The sequence below is a fragment of the Falco biarmicus genome, chromosome 8 (genome assembly GCF_023638135.1).
Source record: "Falco biarmicus isolate bFalBia1 chromosome 8, bFalBia1.pri, whole genome shotgun sequence".
Lineage (NCBI taxonomy): Eukaryota > Metazoa > Chordata > Aves > Falconiformes > Falconidae > Falco > Falco biarmicus.
In genome coordinates, this window is record NC_079295.1 from 29,042,400 (window position 1) to 29,059,966 (window position 17,567).

At 40.2% G+C, this 17,567-nt stretch overlaps 1 protein-coding gene across 2 annotated transcripts in view; it reads right to left on the reverse strand.

Moving 5' to 3' along the window:
- The window catches only part of CNTNAP5 (contactin associated protein family member 5), a 296,864-nt gene that overhangs the window by 32,039 nt on the left and 247,258 nt on the right, over positions 1-17,567 (reverse strand). For both annotated transcript variants that reach the window (XR_008823617.1, XM_056349942.1), the window contains exons 17-19: positions 16,696-16,914; positions 10,569-10,808; positions 8,808-9,032 (exon numbers count right to left, since the gene is read on the reverse strand). Coding sequence is in view for 1 of the 2 variants with exons in the window: in XM_056349942.1 (XP_056205917.1) it covers positions 8,808-9,032; positions 10,569-10,808; positions 16,696-16,914 (684 nt within the window). In the remaining variant the exon portion in view is untranslated. The remainder of the gene's footprint in view (positions 1-8,807; positions 9,033-10,568; positions 10,809-16,695; positions 16,915-17,567) is intronic.

Sequence of the window (17,567 nt, forward strand, 5' to 3'; positions counted from 1 at the left end):
GTAGCCAGCTCCCGCATGACTGACAAATGTGTTTAACATTCGTAGACATCTCATTCCCACCAGCAGCCAGTTGGCTTAACATAGGCTGACCAGCAATTAAAAAGGAACTGGCAGATGCTTCTTGCTCCAAAGCTAGAAAATGTTGCAAGTCTAAAAGATGACCCAGAGGACCAAAGTCATAGAGCTACCATGCACATACCGAGTGGCTTAAAGACAGGGCTTATTCCAGCGATTTTAAAGGGAAACTCATCTAAACAAAACAGCCCACGTCCATGCCGAAGTGGCTGGGCCTAAAACGGGAATAGAACTAACTCATGGATGTGGGACAATACTAAACACTGTCTCTCCAGTTTAGCTTATGGGTAAGCATACACGCTGGTGTATTTGTGTACCCTGCAGGTGATGGACAGAGCCCTGCCACAATCTGGGATCTACCAGCTTGATGACAGCTGACAAATTGTCTTCCTTCATTGTGTCACAGTTTATCTGTTGGTGAAATAGATGAATGTCAGCATCCTTTGGAAAATTACATAAAACCTCTGGGTTTCAGTGATTTTAAAAAATATTAGTCATTATCATTATTGCTTTATTCCTAGTTACTTCTTTCTGGTGAAGGAACTGATTGCTGTTTCTTTTACAAAGTGATGCTACATTAATTATCTTTTTTCCCCCCGAAGGGGGAAGATGAAGGAAGGAGCTGAGGGCATCAGATGCAGTTAAATCTCCCTGAAATTACTTGCTTTCTGATGGTGAGATTTATTCTGGTAAATTTTAATCTGTACCTTTTTTACACATTTTATGGAATTTTGAAAGTCACCTCAAGACCCTTAATTAACAAAAGCTATCTGTATGATACTCTTCAGTCTGCTGCTCAGATCTCTCCCCCTGTCTTTTAACACACACTGGATACCATTAGCCTACTCATGGTAGGCTACATTCAGTAGGCCCTATGGTTTACTCACCTTTGTATGTGGAAGAATCTTACCTGGCTTTCATCTCACACTGTACTTTTCATTTAAGAGTAGTGTAGCAGCCAGGCTGGCAGGAAGAGTTTTTATTCTTTAGCCAGTGAATGAAATAAAGAGTATCATCCTATGAATTTTATCCCAAAAGTTCAACCTGGCTTTGCAAATTATGCATCTTCACTAACTGTGTGAACAGCTTGCAGGCAGAAAAGACTGAGATCCTCTGTTGTGATACCCCGAGGAATTCACACTAACCTGCCCTCACCGAGATCCTGGCTCATAGATTCCATTCTTTTCCTAATATCTTTCAACTGTTCCTGTTTGGGTTTTGGCAGTACAAATACCTGTTCAAGCAAGGACTTGTTTCACACTGACCTAACAAATAACCATAATGTTCAGAATAAGAACATGGAAAAAGCAGACTGAACAGAAAAAAAAAAAGCAATCAATTTGAACACTACATGATGTCTGTGGAAGAGAAGAGCTAGCAATACTGTTTTAAATAAAACTAGAGAAGAATAATCATACGCTTCTCTTCTCAAACCTCCTTTTTGTTCTTGACTCGTAATAAAGACATCACAGAATTTGTGGGTTAATGGTTTTCTGAGGTTAATGATCCTTGTTTGTGTTGAGCTTTACAGACACTGCCTGGCTGGTCACAAATCTCTGGGAAATGTTCTGCTCCTCTGACCAGTAAGTCCATCTAAGCACAGCCTGTTTCATAGGTTATGTCAGCTCTGTCACTGGAGAAGTTGGATCCTTTAATCAGTGATCCCCTCCTGATTATAGCAAACTCTCAAGGGAAATCTTTGAGTTTCATAAAAAGCCATAACCATTGGCATACAAAGAACTGACTTATGTTCTTAAGTCATCTAATGGAAAAATTAGAGGAAGGATGAAACATTTGCTTAGTAACAATCCTAGTACAAGAACCATATAATGGTAGCATTATGATGAATTTTTCTGCAGCAAAATATGTGCTTATATACATATACTTTCACTACTTCACCTTCAAATGCATCATACTTCTGCGATCTGTCACAGTATCATAGAACGGCTGATGTTGGAAGAGACCTCTGAGGTCATGCCATCCACCCCCTGCCCCCCACTCAGGCAGGGACACTTAGAGCTGGCTGCCCAGGGCCATGTTCAGATGGCTTTTGAGTATTTCCAAGGATGGAGACTTCATAATTTGCTACAAGTTGTGTCAGTGCTCAGTCATCCCCATAGTAAAAAAAAGTTTCCTGACCTGCAGACAAAACCTCATGTGTTTCAGTTTGTGCCCATTGCTTCTTGATTGGCCTTGAAAAGCCATCTGTCGGCTCCCTCAGCACTCCTGGGTGCACCCTGCCAGGGCCCATGGATTTATGTATGCCCAGTTTGCTTAAGCATTCCCTGATCTGATCCTCTTCCACCAAGTGTACATCTTCCTTGCTCCAGACTTTTCCCCTGGTCTCAACCTAGGATTCCTGAAGGCAAATCTCAGTCATAAGGATTAAGGCACAAACGCCCAATTTCATCAGAGAGGGACAAAGTCACCTTTTCATTATCCAGCCGGCATAACTTGTGTGTTATGAGAAAAAAACACATGCTAATAGGGACACTACGAGCAAGATAGAGAAGAAAGTTTCCTTGGACTCAGGTTTTTTTCAAGTAGTATTATCTTGGGCTTTGTGCTGTTTGGAAACAGCTACAGTGCTCCAAGGCAACACCTGAGCCAGCAGTCCTACTGGGCTACAGCTCTCACTACACAGCTCTCATGTCCACAACACAGATAATTCACAATTTAAGAATAACTGAAAAGTTGCTACTATCAATTCTCAGGGCTAAACATTTTGGCAAAAATAGTTCTAAGACTGTAATTTCAGAATTATTGAAGAGCATATATGTATCAAGCATCTATTTAAACATAGAAGTTTGCGACCTTCTGTCCTTCCTCCCCACCCTTTTCAGGACAGCTCCACAGAAATCCAACAACAAAAATGACTTTTCAACTGCAAAAAGTGAGCTAGGAACTGATGTCCTCTAGGAAATGAACACCTCCTCCAAGCAAATGGGAATGTGTGCCTTCTTCCTAGCTGATTATTTGCAGCCAGTGGTCTGGGGTTTTATGCCAGATACCGGTGAGTTCAAAGACAGTCTATATACATGCAGAGCACAGATCAATTATTAATTGCACGCTCAACCTTTCCTGCTCAATGTAATTCAATTATAGTTCCCTTGTTTTTCCCTTGTGGGTCTCTAGAACATCTCTTGACCCTTCAGTATGGCAAAATAATCTTCATAAGTACAAACATGTCCATGAATTCAGCTAATGAGGCAGATCTTTCAGTTCTCTCCTCTTGGAAAGCAGATAAAGAAATCTGCCGGTCCTTGGCTGAATGTTGTCGCTGCTTCTCCTTTCCAGTTAGTTTTGCATACTTAAGAGATTTAGTGCCATATGCTAAAACAAACAAAAAGAGCTGGGTTTGGGTGCCAAGTTCACCTCTTCCTGCAAAGACTTTTTAGTGTTGGATTTGAACTGAGAACTCTAAGCAGCATTCCTATTTTCTGTGACGTGTGCTTACAAGCAGAGAATCACCCAAGGCACCAGAGCTGTTTATACCCACAGGAGTTTCTCTGTTTACATAAAGACACTGGTTGGGAGATCTGCCATCCCAACCCTATTTACTCACAGTGCCACAGCCAGCTTCCCATTTACAGGCCATGGGGAAGATTTCTTTTACATTCACCATTCCCACTCAGACTCTCACCGGCCCCTCACTCAGTAAATAACATAAGCTTTCAGGGCCAACTACAACAATTGCTTGAAGTTGTATTTAGAAGATATATAGTCCTATCTGCCATATGAAATCACGTAATGGCTGTGAATAGACTGGGGTTGCCCCTCAGTCACTCACAGACAGTTGCTTGAAAACTAGTCTCCTCAACAAAGCTGTCTTCTGCACTTCTGATCTGTTAAAAATAACTGTACCTGAAGCTTGGCACTATTTTCCACTTCAGTCACATAAATTGTGCAGGTTGTTTAATGGGTGTTCGAAGTCTATGAGCCAGAAGGTGCTCTCAAAAAAAGACAATAGTGCTAGCAATAGTATAGCCTTGAGGGTCTTTCTGCCACAGTTATGTTAGCTACGTGGTACCCACATCCCAAAACATAAACCCGCAAGGTAGTAAAGCTAAAGAACCAGAAAAATCACCTCCAAAACCCACCTCAGTGTTTCAGGAAGTTTTCCACAATTATTTTAGTTTTGCCCCACTGAACTCCAGAGCACACAGCGTGAATGGAATCAAAAGATTCTTTGTCTCGAAGATTGAACTAGATTTTTTACCTTTCTTTCCAATGAATGACAATAGTTTGGGGTTTGCTTGAGAAAAGTTGCTGGAAATGCAGCTCAACAGACTTGTAAAGCAGAAACAGCAAGGAGAATTTACATGTCTTCAACAGAAAGGCTACTTCTGACTTAGAGACAGGAGGAGCTTACAGTAGATTTCTAGTTTATTGAAAAAAAAACAACAACCCACCCAGTAGCTTCTCACTGATGACATTGGCTTATTTTTTGTACGGTATTAATTCAGCTTAGCTCTATTACAGATTTTGTTTTCTTTTCGCATTTACTTCATGTGTCAACTGATTTCAAGACCTTATAGGACAGGGCAGATAGGACTTGATCTAGGTCCTGCTATTTAGTGAGTATCAGAAACTTAACAGAAGAATTACTCAAGCTGCTTTCATTTGTACTTTTTTTTTTTAACTATGTTTTTTCCTTCTCTTTAATCTTTCCTATGCGATTTCAGAGTCCTGCTTTACAAAAGATTTTGAGAACAGAGCTCACTGTGATGGCAATAGGTACTGGATAGAAACAAAGAAAAAAATACTGAAATTTTTTAGTTTCTTATGAGATCAGATAATAAATACAGATAAATTTTCAATCGCTGTTTGAGATTCTATCTCTTTTCTTCCATCTGGCTATCTGCTGTTTTTCTGGATCAGGTATTGTATTGTTTCCACAGAGAAAGCCAACAACATGGAGAATCAAAGACTTGGGAAAACATTTTCTAGACAATATACTTCATCATATTCATATAATATTTAATTATTTGCAGGGGGGGAGGAAGAACAGAGCATGGAGAAGCAGCAACAGTTTTTCTCCCCCATCAATTATTGTCTTTAGGGATTAAGACAAAGATAATAGTGCTAAGGTACTGGTAACTTGCTGAAATCTCTGTAGATGCAAAAATGTACAGTGAAAATTTAGCCTGGGAAAGAAAAAAATACTACTTTCTTTGCCGTAGCTTCTCATGATATCAAAACCTTCTGTGGACTGACCCACTGAAAAGGCTAATTAGAGATGTTTACCCATTTTCTGTAGCTTAGTAATGAGCACTATAACTTGAATTTTCTGCAGCACTGATATTAAAAAAGCACTATCAATTATTACAGTACTGCTAATCTTTTGGATGTGGGATCAATGGGACTATGTGAGCTTTACATACCACATATGTATATATCTATATACACATATAAATGCCCATCTATATACATGTACACATACCCATCTATATACAATGCATACACATCAATGTACATGTGTAATTTGAAACTCCATGGGTACAATATTAAGACTGGGGAGGACAATGCTAAGTTATTGCCTGCAATTGTCAAAGATTTAGAAGCATAACTATTAACTAATGGCAGAAAGAATCCCTAAGTCATCTTTAAAAACATCAGCTTTTGAAAACTTACCCATAAGCTGCCAGGACATGAGCCAATTGATCAGAGGCAAGAACAACCTTGTGATATAGATAAGTTCTTTGGGTGGGAACCATTTCTAGAAATATTAGCTGCTAGATCCTGTTGAGCATCTCGTTTTATAGAAGGAGGTAATCAGTATAGGTCTAGAGTTGTATCTTCTACATTGACGTATGGTGGTACCCAACATCTGTCATAACTTTTATCTCCTTCATGAACCACCTGCCCTCTAAGGCTCCAAGCACTGCAGGGACCTTGTGTGTGGACAGCATTGATCTGGATGGGTGAAGCCACAAGTGGGCATGTGGAGATTTTATTTCCTTTCCCCGACCTGACACTGGCCTGTTTGATCTCTAAATGAATCATTTTACTACCACAATTCTAGTGTCTCAATCAATACGTACTGTATGTTCTGATGATAGGAACTTCTTTACAGACTCTCAGTACAAAGTGTATTGGCATTAAATATGATTAAATTAATTTTACCAAACCCAATTGATTTTACAGGTAATATTTCACACCTGACTGCATTAGACCATAGCTGCCTATACAAGTTCACTTTCATATAAACCCCTTTTAATACAGTCTAACTACGAATAACCCTTGCAGACACTTTCACTTCTTTTATGTTAAATATTTAACGCTAGAAGTCTGAAGTACCAGAAATATTCTTCTCATTGTCACTCTTATTAACTAATAATTTGCCTAATTATTTTGTGGCTAATAGAAAAAAGAAATAACAAGATACACAAGTAGTAGCTTGAAAAATACTTACAAAAGGTGAAGCATTAACATAGGTTGTTCCAGCATAATTTCTTAACAAGTGGAAAGGGTCTTGGGGTTTATGGCAAAGAATACTCCTGTTCACCTCTCAAGTGAGAATGCCCATTCCCATTTCACCAGGAGCCTAACCTTTATTTAGCCTATCAGTTATCCAGCAGGGACCTGCTCAGGTCCTACTACACACTGCCAGACTCAGCAAGCTTCCTTGAAAATGAGCCAATAAAAGAGACGGAATCGCACTCCCTTTTAATGCTACAAAGGACATTGTTATTCATAGTCCAGTAACTTTATGGCAAGCATAAACCTCTTGGAGGAAGAAAGAGTAACATATCTCAACATTATTTTCATTGGAATAATTTCAATTCCAACAAGACCAAAAAATAAGAGGATAAGAGATTTTTAAAAATTATTACATTTGGGACAAAAGGGAAGGAATATACATGCTGAAATGATTGTCTTGTAAAAATGACACAGTAGCATGCACAGATCAACCCTGAAAGTGACTTTCAGGAGTTAACTAAGGTCAGCTCAGGAGTTAATCAAGGTCAGCTAGTTCTCTTAATAATTCTTTGCACATTCATAGTGCAGAGTTTTGGAGCCTGACATCTCACCAACCCTCTAAACTACTGTTATCTTCATTTTACAAGCAAGTAAATAGAGATACAAGTCTGAGAAAACCACCGTTTCATTTGCCTGAGTGTGCTGAGAGCTGCTCTACCTAATTTCCAGAAGCACTGAGTTTCTATCTCTATCTGAACCAAAGCGGAGACCTGCAGATGGTGCAGCCACAACGCAAGGCTTATCTCTGCTCCCACTGAGCTGCTACAAGAGATGATCCCAGTGTCCTAATCCCAACCCCTTTCGCAATCACCATTAGAGTCTCCCCTTCCAGAACTTCACAATTATAGCCTGCTTATGATTGTACTCCATCAATAAAAGTCAATTGGCTCATGTTTCTAAGGTCATTTTACACTACTCTGGCAGCAATGAAGGCGCTTTAAATTGATATTACATTTCACTCACTTTAGGGCTACTTTTGATTGCCTCAGTGGCATCAAGAGACCCAAGTGTAACTGAGAAGCAGATTCCAAGGTTTCACCCTCAGCAGGAGCAAACCTCTGCCACCCTGGAGCTACACATTGGAATATTCATATTTCTGAAAATCATAATCACTTCCCTCTGAGAGCAAAGCAGAGATGGAAGTCTGGGACTGGGTGGGAGAGGAAAGAGGGTTTCCGTAGTAGTCCCACCGCACTGCTGCACCTTTGGTTAGGGGAGATGGGTCCAGACTGATACTGTCCCAGCTGCTCCTCCCAGGGATTTGGATACTCATCCCATACCAGCCTGAATGCTAGCTGCATGACATAACTAGGAGATAAACCAGTGCGAAGCCCATACAGATAATAAAACTTCTTTTTTTTGTTTCCCCCTTATAGTTTCATTTGATGGTACTTGAAAGCTTACCTACTTTGGAATTCACACACTTTCAGAGTGGTCTGGGTCATTGGGTCAAAAGTACATATTCAACCACATAGCATTAACTTTCTATTGTTCTGCCACAGGCTAGAGACTCACCAATACGCTTACTCATCACTTCCAGTGCTCCAGTGCCTGATAACTCTTGAATAATTCAAACATCCCCATTTGTCTAGGATGATGTTTGTCTGGAGTGAGTTTTCTGAAAGCATTGCAAGAACTCAGGAGCCAGAATCTTACTGAGAAGACATAGGGACTAAACCCCTAAAATCTTTACATGATTTCAAGAACTCCCCACACCATGTGCCTTTTAACAGAAAACAGATTTACAGGTCGTGTTTTGGTCAGTGAACCTAGAAAATGTTGACATTTTCTGGCGCTTTAATATTCAGGTGTGCTAGCCATACTCCATTGAAACAACCCAGTGAAGAGCAATGCAAAAGGTTAAACTGTACTATATTTCTGCACCGAGTGCTCTTGTACATTCATGGTATTTCTCATTCCCTTACCTTGGAGGCCTAATGAATCTCAGTGTGGAATAAATAGCAAGGAATTGCTATTGTACGGTCTTACCAAATGAAAGTCAAAGCACATTTTAAGCCCCAACAACATGATTATTCAAAGACTGAATAGGCAAGTGTGGCACCGAATGCCAAATAAAGGGATATAAATAAGAGTGATGGCCATTTGCATGAACTGAATACCATGAAGTTGATAAAGTTGCAGACACAGAAATGAACTTAAATCAGTGCAGAATTCTATATTATTCTCCCAAAAAAACACTTAACACAGTTATACTGGTGTCCCTTTGGTAGCAAATCAAGAGCACTTACCATTCTTGGAGAGGATCACAGCCAAATATTCATGAAAGTAGGTGTTGATGTACAGCAGAAGGCTTGGAGTATGCGCTGTGAGAAAGCTAAATGCAATATTTTCCTTGGACATGACAGCATCCGCATAAATGGCAGAGCTTGGGGTACTTGCATTTTTTGTGACAGGATAAGGTTCTTGGAAAATATAGGTAATGGAAGTGCCGGCTTCAAATACTGCAGAAACCTCTGAAAGCAGATATACACCAAGGGAATAATTTCAGTTACTGCATTTTCAGATCCCCCAGACAGGCATGGACATGAGGTGACTGTCTTGGAAGCAGACAACTGCTCCTGACCCAGCTGACATCACTGTTCCTTGGTTTGGACAAGCAGCATGTCCTTCCTTACAGTCTGTCTGTCTGGCACAGAGAAGGACAGTGTATGGGCACAGGCCTCTAAATTCAGCTATTTAAGTGCTGGAATCAGATCTCCACAACATGGAACAGGCCAAAATGTCTGTCAGCCAAACAAATGCCCAGTTCACCATCTTCTGACAGCCAACAGGTAAGGCAGTATTTTGTCTTGCCCCCGCAAAAGACAACATATTTGTGCTTTCCAGTCTCCTGTTTAAACAAAGTCATTATTAAAGCAACACATTGACTCAAAGAAAGCCAGTCCGGGAAGCTGTCTTTGGTAGCTCCAGAAGAAGAAAAACATCTACCTGTGCATGCTCAGATCCCAAGAACTTGTGTCTTCAATAATCACGGCATAGTCTGGCCATGAAATACAGGTGTGATAAAAGCAATTTTTTCTAATGTGAGGCATAGTGAAGTCAGGATGGTGATATCTTCAGCTACAGACCAACTGCAAGTACTTTCCCCAGTAAAGCAGCTCCACCTCCACAGCAGCATCCCCTAACAGGGCACTGTGTGGTTATTTGTTACACCTCTAATGGCACTGGTGTCAAACCCTCAGCTCCTGCTAGTGAGCACAGCTCCGGTACAACTAAGTGGATTTACACTGGCAGATGATGTGTCCCACTCAGTAACCCTGCTGCGTTTGTGAGGTGAGGGGCAGCCATGGAAATTAAAACACTCACATTGCACCTTGTTGTTATGGAGCAGGAGTTTTGCCAGTTCCTTCCACTCCCAAAGAGCATGCTGTATCTACATTGGATCTTTATTTGCCCTGCTCCTTTTTCTGGTCTTGGCAACATCTCCTGTGAGCCACCAGAAAGGTTCAGTGAGGACACATTCACCAGAGACCAAACCATGTGAACCATTTTTCTCCTGAATATTTCATGCTTATTTTTAAAATCTCTTAACATTTGGATGGGTTGTCACAGGAATGGCAAAAACCCATAAGATGACTACCTCTTTTTGTCACACCATTGCCCCAAAACTCTGTAAAGAAAAGCTCTGAAGATTTTGTTAACGTGGATGAAGTTTAAAAACAGGCAAACTAAACATTCAGACATGGGCAGGCAACTGTTATGAAAAATTTCAGCCCTATTTGTTAATGACTTACCCAACTTATATGCAATTGAATACAGGAATCATAGTGGGATATAGTTGGTAACTTTAATAGTACAACTATCAGCATTTTAATTTCTGGGGCCATCACTGAAATCCACAAAAGGAGGTGTTACAGCCTGCTTAAGAGAAGTGCTTAGTAATGCTAAAGGGACAGCTGATATTAGAACTTCTTGTAATGTGGGGGACACAAAGCTGACAAAGATGAAACTGTGCTGTAATTCAGAGACCCCTAGGGACTTTGGCCCACCTTCCTTGCAGAAAGGTCCTTCGTAGGCTGAGCTGGTACAGTCACAGGAGTAACCATTATACTTCTCCACACACTTTCCTCCATTATGGCACAGGTTACCGTAACTGCTGCAATGTCCTGGACATCCAGGTTTAACACCAGGTGTCATTTTAGCTCTCTCTTCAAGGTCAAGTTTCTGCCCATTTAAATGCAGAGATCGAATGCACCCCAAAAAGCCCTTTTGTCTGGAAGCTGTTCCCCCTGAAAAAGAGAAAAAAGGACATTCATTCTTTGGTGAGTGTGCACAGTAATCAAAGTCCTGAAGTCCAATCCAGAGATACAAACATGAATCCATGATTTTTTTTAAATATTATCTATTACATCAATGCATACAGTGGTAAAAGATGACAGATGGACAGCCCTGGAAACTAGAGGTCTCTATTTATCTTTACGAAAGGACTAAAAAGCTGTATGTGACACTTTTCTTCTTGTCATTCTTCTCTTTCCCGCCTTATCTACTGCCCTGTCTGGCATTTAAACTGCAAATTCATTTGGGAAGAAGATTAGCTTTGTTATCGTACGTCTGCATATCATCTAATACATGAGAAACCCAAACCTAAAATGTTCTTTTTTCTATTTGTTGCCATAGTACAAAGTATAAATAACACCCTAATCCCAACAGCAGGTGAGTTACAGATGCTGATGGGTCCAGATAGCAGGGATGAATCATGTTCAGCACCAGACCTGCTGGCTGAAGGAAAATGGCTTGAGTCGGAATTTATGCATGACTGCCCAACCTGATGTTGCATGTGAACATTTGTTGTAGGCAAGAAACATGAGTTCACGTCACAGTTGTGTTATTTATTACAATTGTTAAAAATAACTGCATTTCTTTCTAAAGACCAGGCCTGTATGGATATATGCAAGAAGGCAGTTCAGTCACCACCAGCTAACTACTTTATCTGCCCAATGAAATAGCTAACAGTATTACAACAAAGACGCTTTTCCCATGAGAGGTAGTCTCTGAGAATAATAATGACAAATGTTTGAGTACTTTGTGAAAACATCACCAGTTTTCTTATTGTAGGTTTCGTTTGGCAGTTGCCAATGTTTTGCTTTTGAAGATACTGCAATTTTGATTGCTGCTAAGAAACCTCATTCTAGTTCATGAGTTACCAGCCTTTGTAGGCCCTGAAATGCTAGCTTCATTGGTGACTCTCTCGCAAAAGCAGTATGAAGTAACCTTTCCAAATTATTCTTCTGTAGAAGTTTGTTCTATATCAAAGTGCATGAGATAAGAGATTACATCTTTCGATAAGTACCTACAGAAGATCATCTGTTTTTTCATAAATTAATTAAAGCAAGACTTCTGCAAACTAAGAGAATGAAGCAACAGCATTAAAAGCAATCTCACCAAAACCCTACTGTTCCGTGATACTATTCTAGCATATTTTTCTTTCTGGTACACTGATAGCAAAAATAGTGGATTTGAATTAGAGTAATTGAACTATAGATAGTATGTGTGAGACAAGTTTATTTCATGCTAATTTTATGATGCCTTTCTCAGAGAAACAAATATTTTCAAATCCTTCTTTAACCCGCTCTTTTTTTGAGGTGAGCAAATGTTAGCTTACTTATTTTGAAGGTCATCTGAGCACAAGAATCAGGCCTTCTGCATTTGCTGCACTGTGCACACAATCCTTTTCTTTGGAGGTTTTGCCCCAAACCCAAACATTCCATACAGAATTTCCAGTAATGTCCAAATAAGTAGAAATGTGATTTCTCCCTCTAGGGTTACTGGTTACTCTGTTGTTGTTTTTTTTTTTTTTTGCATGGGAGGGAATCACAAATATTACAAGGATAAATGACAGTTCCCTTGCCTCTTCTCCCTGCACACATACAAATCCCACCTGTAACATTTAAAGAATGAGTACAAACTATTGCTAACTATCCCACAGATGTCATATTTATTGAATACCCATATTCTTACTGCTTGCTCTCTAAAGCACTTTGGAAAGCCATATAAAGTAAATTTCTCACTCTTCTCCTCTTCTAGTGCCTGGAGAGTATAGAGGTTAACAAAGACCATCTATATGGTCCTAGATCCACAGAGTATCAATTAAGCAAATCTGTTTATTAGCTGGGCATTTATTTGGGCAGCGTCATTCAAATGACTAGACCTAATCTTCGAATACATTCCTGCAAAACAGAGAAAACCTGAAAACAAACAAACAAAGCTCTTCCCCAAATTAAGCATCACAGATTCTTCCTATTCTAAGAGGCCTGTGTGACTAGGCAATTTCATGGATGTGACCTAAATGTTTTGATCAGGAAAACAGGTTTTAGGATAAAGCTCAGGACCGTAAACACCAAGGTTAAAGGTGTTCGTTGTTGAGTGGAAGTGACAGTCAAATGAGACATGTTGTGTTCAGCAAGGTATTTACGCAGCTGAATTTTACTGAGAAGCCTTGTGGCGAGGAAGAGAAAGTCTGAGAGGAGGGGGCAAGATTCTTACAACTGAGTACACATAGTGTAGCCTGGTAACACAATTGGCTAAATAATTAACATTCTATCAATGAATTGAGGATTTGCTTTAAAAAGCAAAGGACTTTTTGTTGGTAAGAGCTGGATTAGGGAGGCTTAAAGCAATGTGAATAAGTATTAGGAGCATTCTTGCTTTATGTAACTATATACAAAGAACAGGAAAGGGCACGGGAGCATGAAAATCATAATTATTATTATTCAGAAGTAGAACTTGCTATGGTATTCCTCAGAAAAAATCCAAGTCACACTTGTTGGTCTCAAACTGAAATTTGTACAAAGCAGTCAGGGTACACAAGCATTATTTCCTCCTCCTGGCCTCCAGAATATTCCAAAGTGTCTACAGGTTCCTTTAAATACAGTAACAGTAAACAAATTATGTGTCTTCTTTTCCTCTCCTTCCTTTTCTCTGTTTCCCAAGGAAGTTTCTCAGATATTGATTCTGGAGTATGTTGCATTTGGACTGTCTACAACAAGACAGAGGAGTTTCACCCAAGAATTCCTCACTTTGCTCTGAAGACAAAATCAGGAACCGAAGGACTTAACTTTGCTAGTCTTAACGTACCAAATGAGGCACAAAAACTTCTGATCAAGGCTTTATGCATCAAATTAACTTCTTAGCTTTTTATTTTGCTTCTCTGGTGTTACCAGTCTGACTGCAAACCTTGTTCTCAAGGAGGTCTGCAAGGACTCTTTTCCCTCCCCTTCCCACACTGGAGTGTTATGGTCATGCCTCCTCCACTAGATAAGACAGTTTCAGCTCAGACTACACCATGAGAAGAGATGACGGCACACCTCCTCCAGGACCACAGGGATATACCAGGAGCCAGCTGCACCACCCAAAAGGATGTCACTCATCTTGAATGGTGAAAGTAACTGTCCATTGGAAAGAATGATTTTTGTCTGTCCCTTCAAAGCAAGTAACATGCCAAACGAGCATGTTGCTGGGCAGTTCAGTGCAGCTGATATTATCTAGCCTGTACATTTGTTTGGAGTTTGCTCCTTCAGCTGTAATATTTTTAATTAACAGAAGAAACATAGCCAGGTGTAAGGATAACCATGCTGTGACTGAAGATTACAAACCAGCCTAAAGCAGCCAGATACCCAAGACCCACAAAAAAAACCCCCAGAGAAACGGTTTTCGAACTCTTTTAGGCTGCTTTAAAATCCAAGCTTGTTTGATTTTGAGTGTACTGGCAATGAAAAGTCATTTCTCCCCTCCACTTTGCCCACAGAGAAAGCTACCACAGGAGCCTGCCACATAGAATCATTTAGGTTGGAAACCCCTTAATCACTGTCAGCATGCAGAACGCTGCAGAAACAAATATCTTGTGGATTATAGGGGGAGTGGTGAATAATATTATGTGCTGATGCTTCTTTCCTTTTTACAATGTCGTTTATGCATTTATTTTTCAGATGGGATAAAATTCACTCTGCATGGCTGAGGTATTAAATCAGTTGCTTCCTATTAGAGAATGGAATGAGACCTTCAGCAGAGACAACTAATGCCACATCTCTGTGTTGCTGGACTTCTGCCACCTTTTCCTGGAGCACACCCAGGGACAAACAGTGTCATAATCAGGAGGCTGCCCAGGTTTCCATCTCTTCTGCTGCTCTGAGGAAAAGTCAGGAAGTCACAGACAGTTTTGGCCTTCACTGTGGTAAAGGCATGGGCTGAAAAAACACTCCTAAAAAATTAGGTTTTCAGTCCCTTTTGTTCAGGGTTCAGTAAAAGTGTGGATGGACAACTGAATGCATCTATTTACTGCACAATGAGAACTTTTCACCCCTTGGCTGAGATAAAGTAACTATGTCCTAGAGTTCAGTGTATATATTAAGTATAAGCAGAGAAAAATTTAGGTTGGAAGTCACTGCAGGGATCAACTGGTCCAACCTGTTCCTCAAAGCCCTGCTATATTTAGACGAGGTACAGATTCACTTATCCACCAAAAGCAACTTGACCTTTTCTGCACAGCTGCTACCCATCCACTCAGTCCTTAGCTTGTATAGATACATGATGCTAATCTGTTCCAGGTGCAAGGCTTTGCATTTGTCTTTGCTGACAAGGGTTCCTGTTGGCACATTTCTCTGTTGTGGTCCTTAAGTACCATGAATTTCCATGATGCAATTCATCGATTATGTCACTTCAAAACCATCATGAAGTTCGTGGATGTAACCTGTTTATTTTTCTGAGGCAGAGAAGCAAGCTTATAGGCAGATGTGAGATGGTAAGCAGTAGATATAGATGACTTATGATAAATCCATCGTTTTTACTCCTTTAAAAAGACACAACCAAAAATTTGCAAAAGTCTATCCAGTCATTAAATTCAGTAATTTTTTTCTAAATGGAAACAGTACCTTGGCTAGATTTCTCTGATGTTTCTAAGGTGTCTAGCAGCCCAACCCCACTGCCTTCAGGCCTGGCCTCCTGTAGAACATGTTCTTAGGATCATATTAGCATATTGAGAAACAAGCGATCAGCAGCATGCTTCATACCAGAAGACAGAAACCTTGCACTGTGAGTGTTAAGCCTCCCTTCTGTGAGTTCTTCACTGAAACTTCCGCTGGCTGAGTCTATCAGAGATCATTTTACGTATAAATCAACAGCTATGCGGGAAGGACTCCTAGCCATTGATGCAGCTATATCTATTTATTAGATTCATTCCTTATGTACAGAGCCCAGTAATTACTGCACACAAACACTATAAAAAGCTCATATAATAAATACCCCAAAACCTTCTTAAATCAAAGGGTGTAGATACACAGATAAACTTTATTAAAATGAATTGACAGATTGAGGTTTGCTACAGCATTTCAACTAAGTAAGAGAATCCATTTTAAGGAAAGAATTGGTAGTTACCTGAGCGACCCTGAATAAGAAGCAGGTTACAACCCACTCCATCACTGAGCAGATTACTCAGAAAGACAGTGTTTGAATATAGACAAGGGAGAAGTCCCTTGGTAATCCCTGATTATATTCTCAAATACAAGCTGGTCCCAATTTAGATTTCATTTGCAAGGGAGATGGGGAAACAAACTATATGCAAACAGAGATTTTTAATTTTTTTTTCTTTTTTAAATTTTTTTCCCTTTGAAAGATCACTGTCAGTTAAAATAATTGTATTTGCTTTGACTGTGTTCATAGTTCTCTCACACATGCACTCCATGGCCAAATAAGGGTCTTGGCAGACATGCCTGAAGGAACAGACTTTAAGACCATATTGTCATCAGGCTTTGCCCCAGAAACTTATATGACAAATTTGTGCCTTTTACATTCCATCTAAAAAGAGAGATCACATTTCCTACAGCAAATTACACAGCCAGAACTGCACAAGAAGAAATACTATGAATTCGTCAGCAATAAATATGTTTCAAGCAATGTCAGACCCTAAAACCACCATCTAGTATAGTATGGTTAAACTATGGTTAGCGCTTTGAGTGTAAAGGCAGTAGTTTGGGTTAACTTTATGTTGCCTGTGCAGAAGTGGAGGAGGAGAGAGCAGAATTACTTCACCATATGCAAGCTCAATGATGAAACAATAGCATTACCAAGGTACGGACATAGAAATACTGTATGTATCTACAGAAACTCTTATATGGTCCTTACCTACAAAGAGCTGGCTGTTGAGCTGTAAGCGGAAGTGCCCCTCCGCAGGTGCCTCCAGAACCTTCTTAGGGAGGTTGTCCACCTGGAGGGAGGTTTGCTTGAGGTTCCTCTCCGCTCGCACGTAGTGCCACTGGTTGTCATTCAGGGGTGTGGGAGACTGCACGGTGGCTTTTGTGGGGCCATTCCCAACATCTATGGAGAAGGTGATCTCTTTGGGGGCTGGAATAAACAGATGTGAAGAAGAAGTGAAGGTCTGAATTAAATTGTGGTTTTGACATCAAGAAATCTTACATAAATACAGGGTCCATTAACTTTTATGTCAGCAAATAGTACAGCATCATTTACCTCCCATCTCCTGCACAGCAGCTTATACATAAATCTAAGCCTGCAGCCTCACTCTTTGATCTCTGCTGTGATTATGCTTGGCTGTGGGTACCCATCCTTTTTTTGGTATAGCAATTACAGTGATCTAGAAACAGCAGTTCTCTTTTTGAAGTAAGAGTGCCTAATACTGTACAAAAGTCATACAATGGCAGCAAAAGGTTTTGGACAAATAATGCCAAGACAGGAGAAAGGGTGAAAGAGCTCTTTCTGACTAAATCTTTCAAAATGTACGTACTTCACAATTACAGAATTCGGCTGCATGTGGTAGGAGAGGATCCTACAAGCATTCATTTGCCTGAACAAGCCTGACCCAAGAAGCAAGGAAAAACAGATGAGCAAAACTAGTTCACTGGTGATCCGAAACTAAAGAGGCATATGTAACAAATGTCCGGAGATAATAGGGCTCCTAGAAACAGGATGATAATCGGCAAACCGCCATATAAAGGAGTCCATCTTGCTCTGCTGGAAGCCTGAAGGGGGCCAGAACT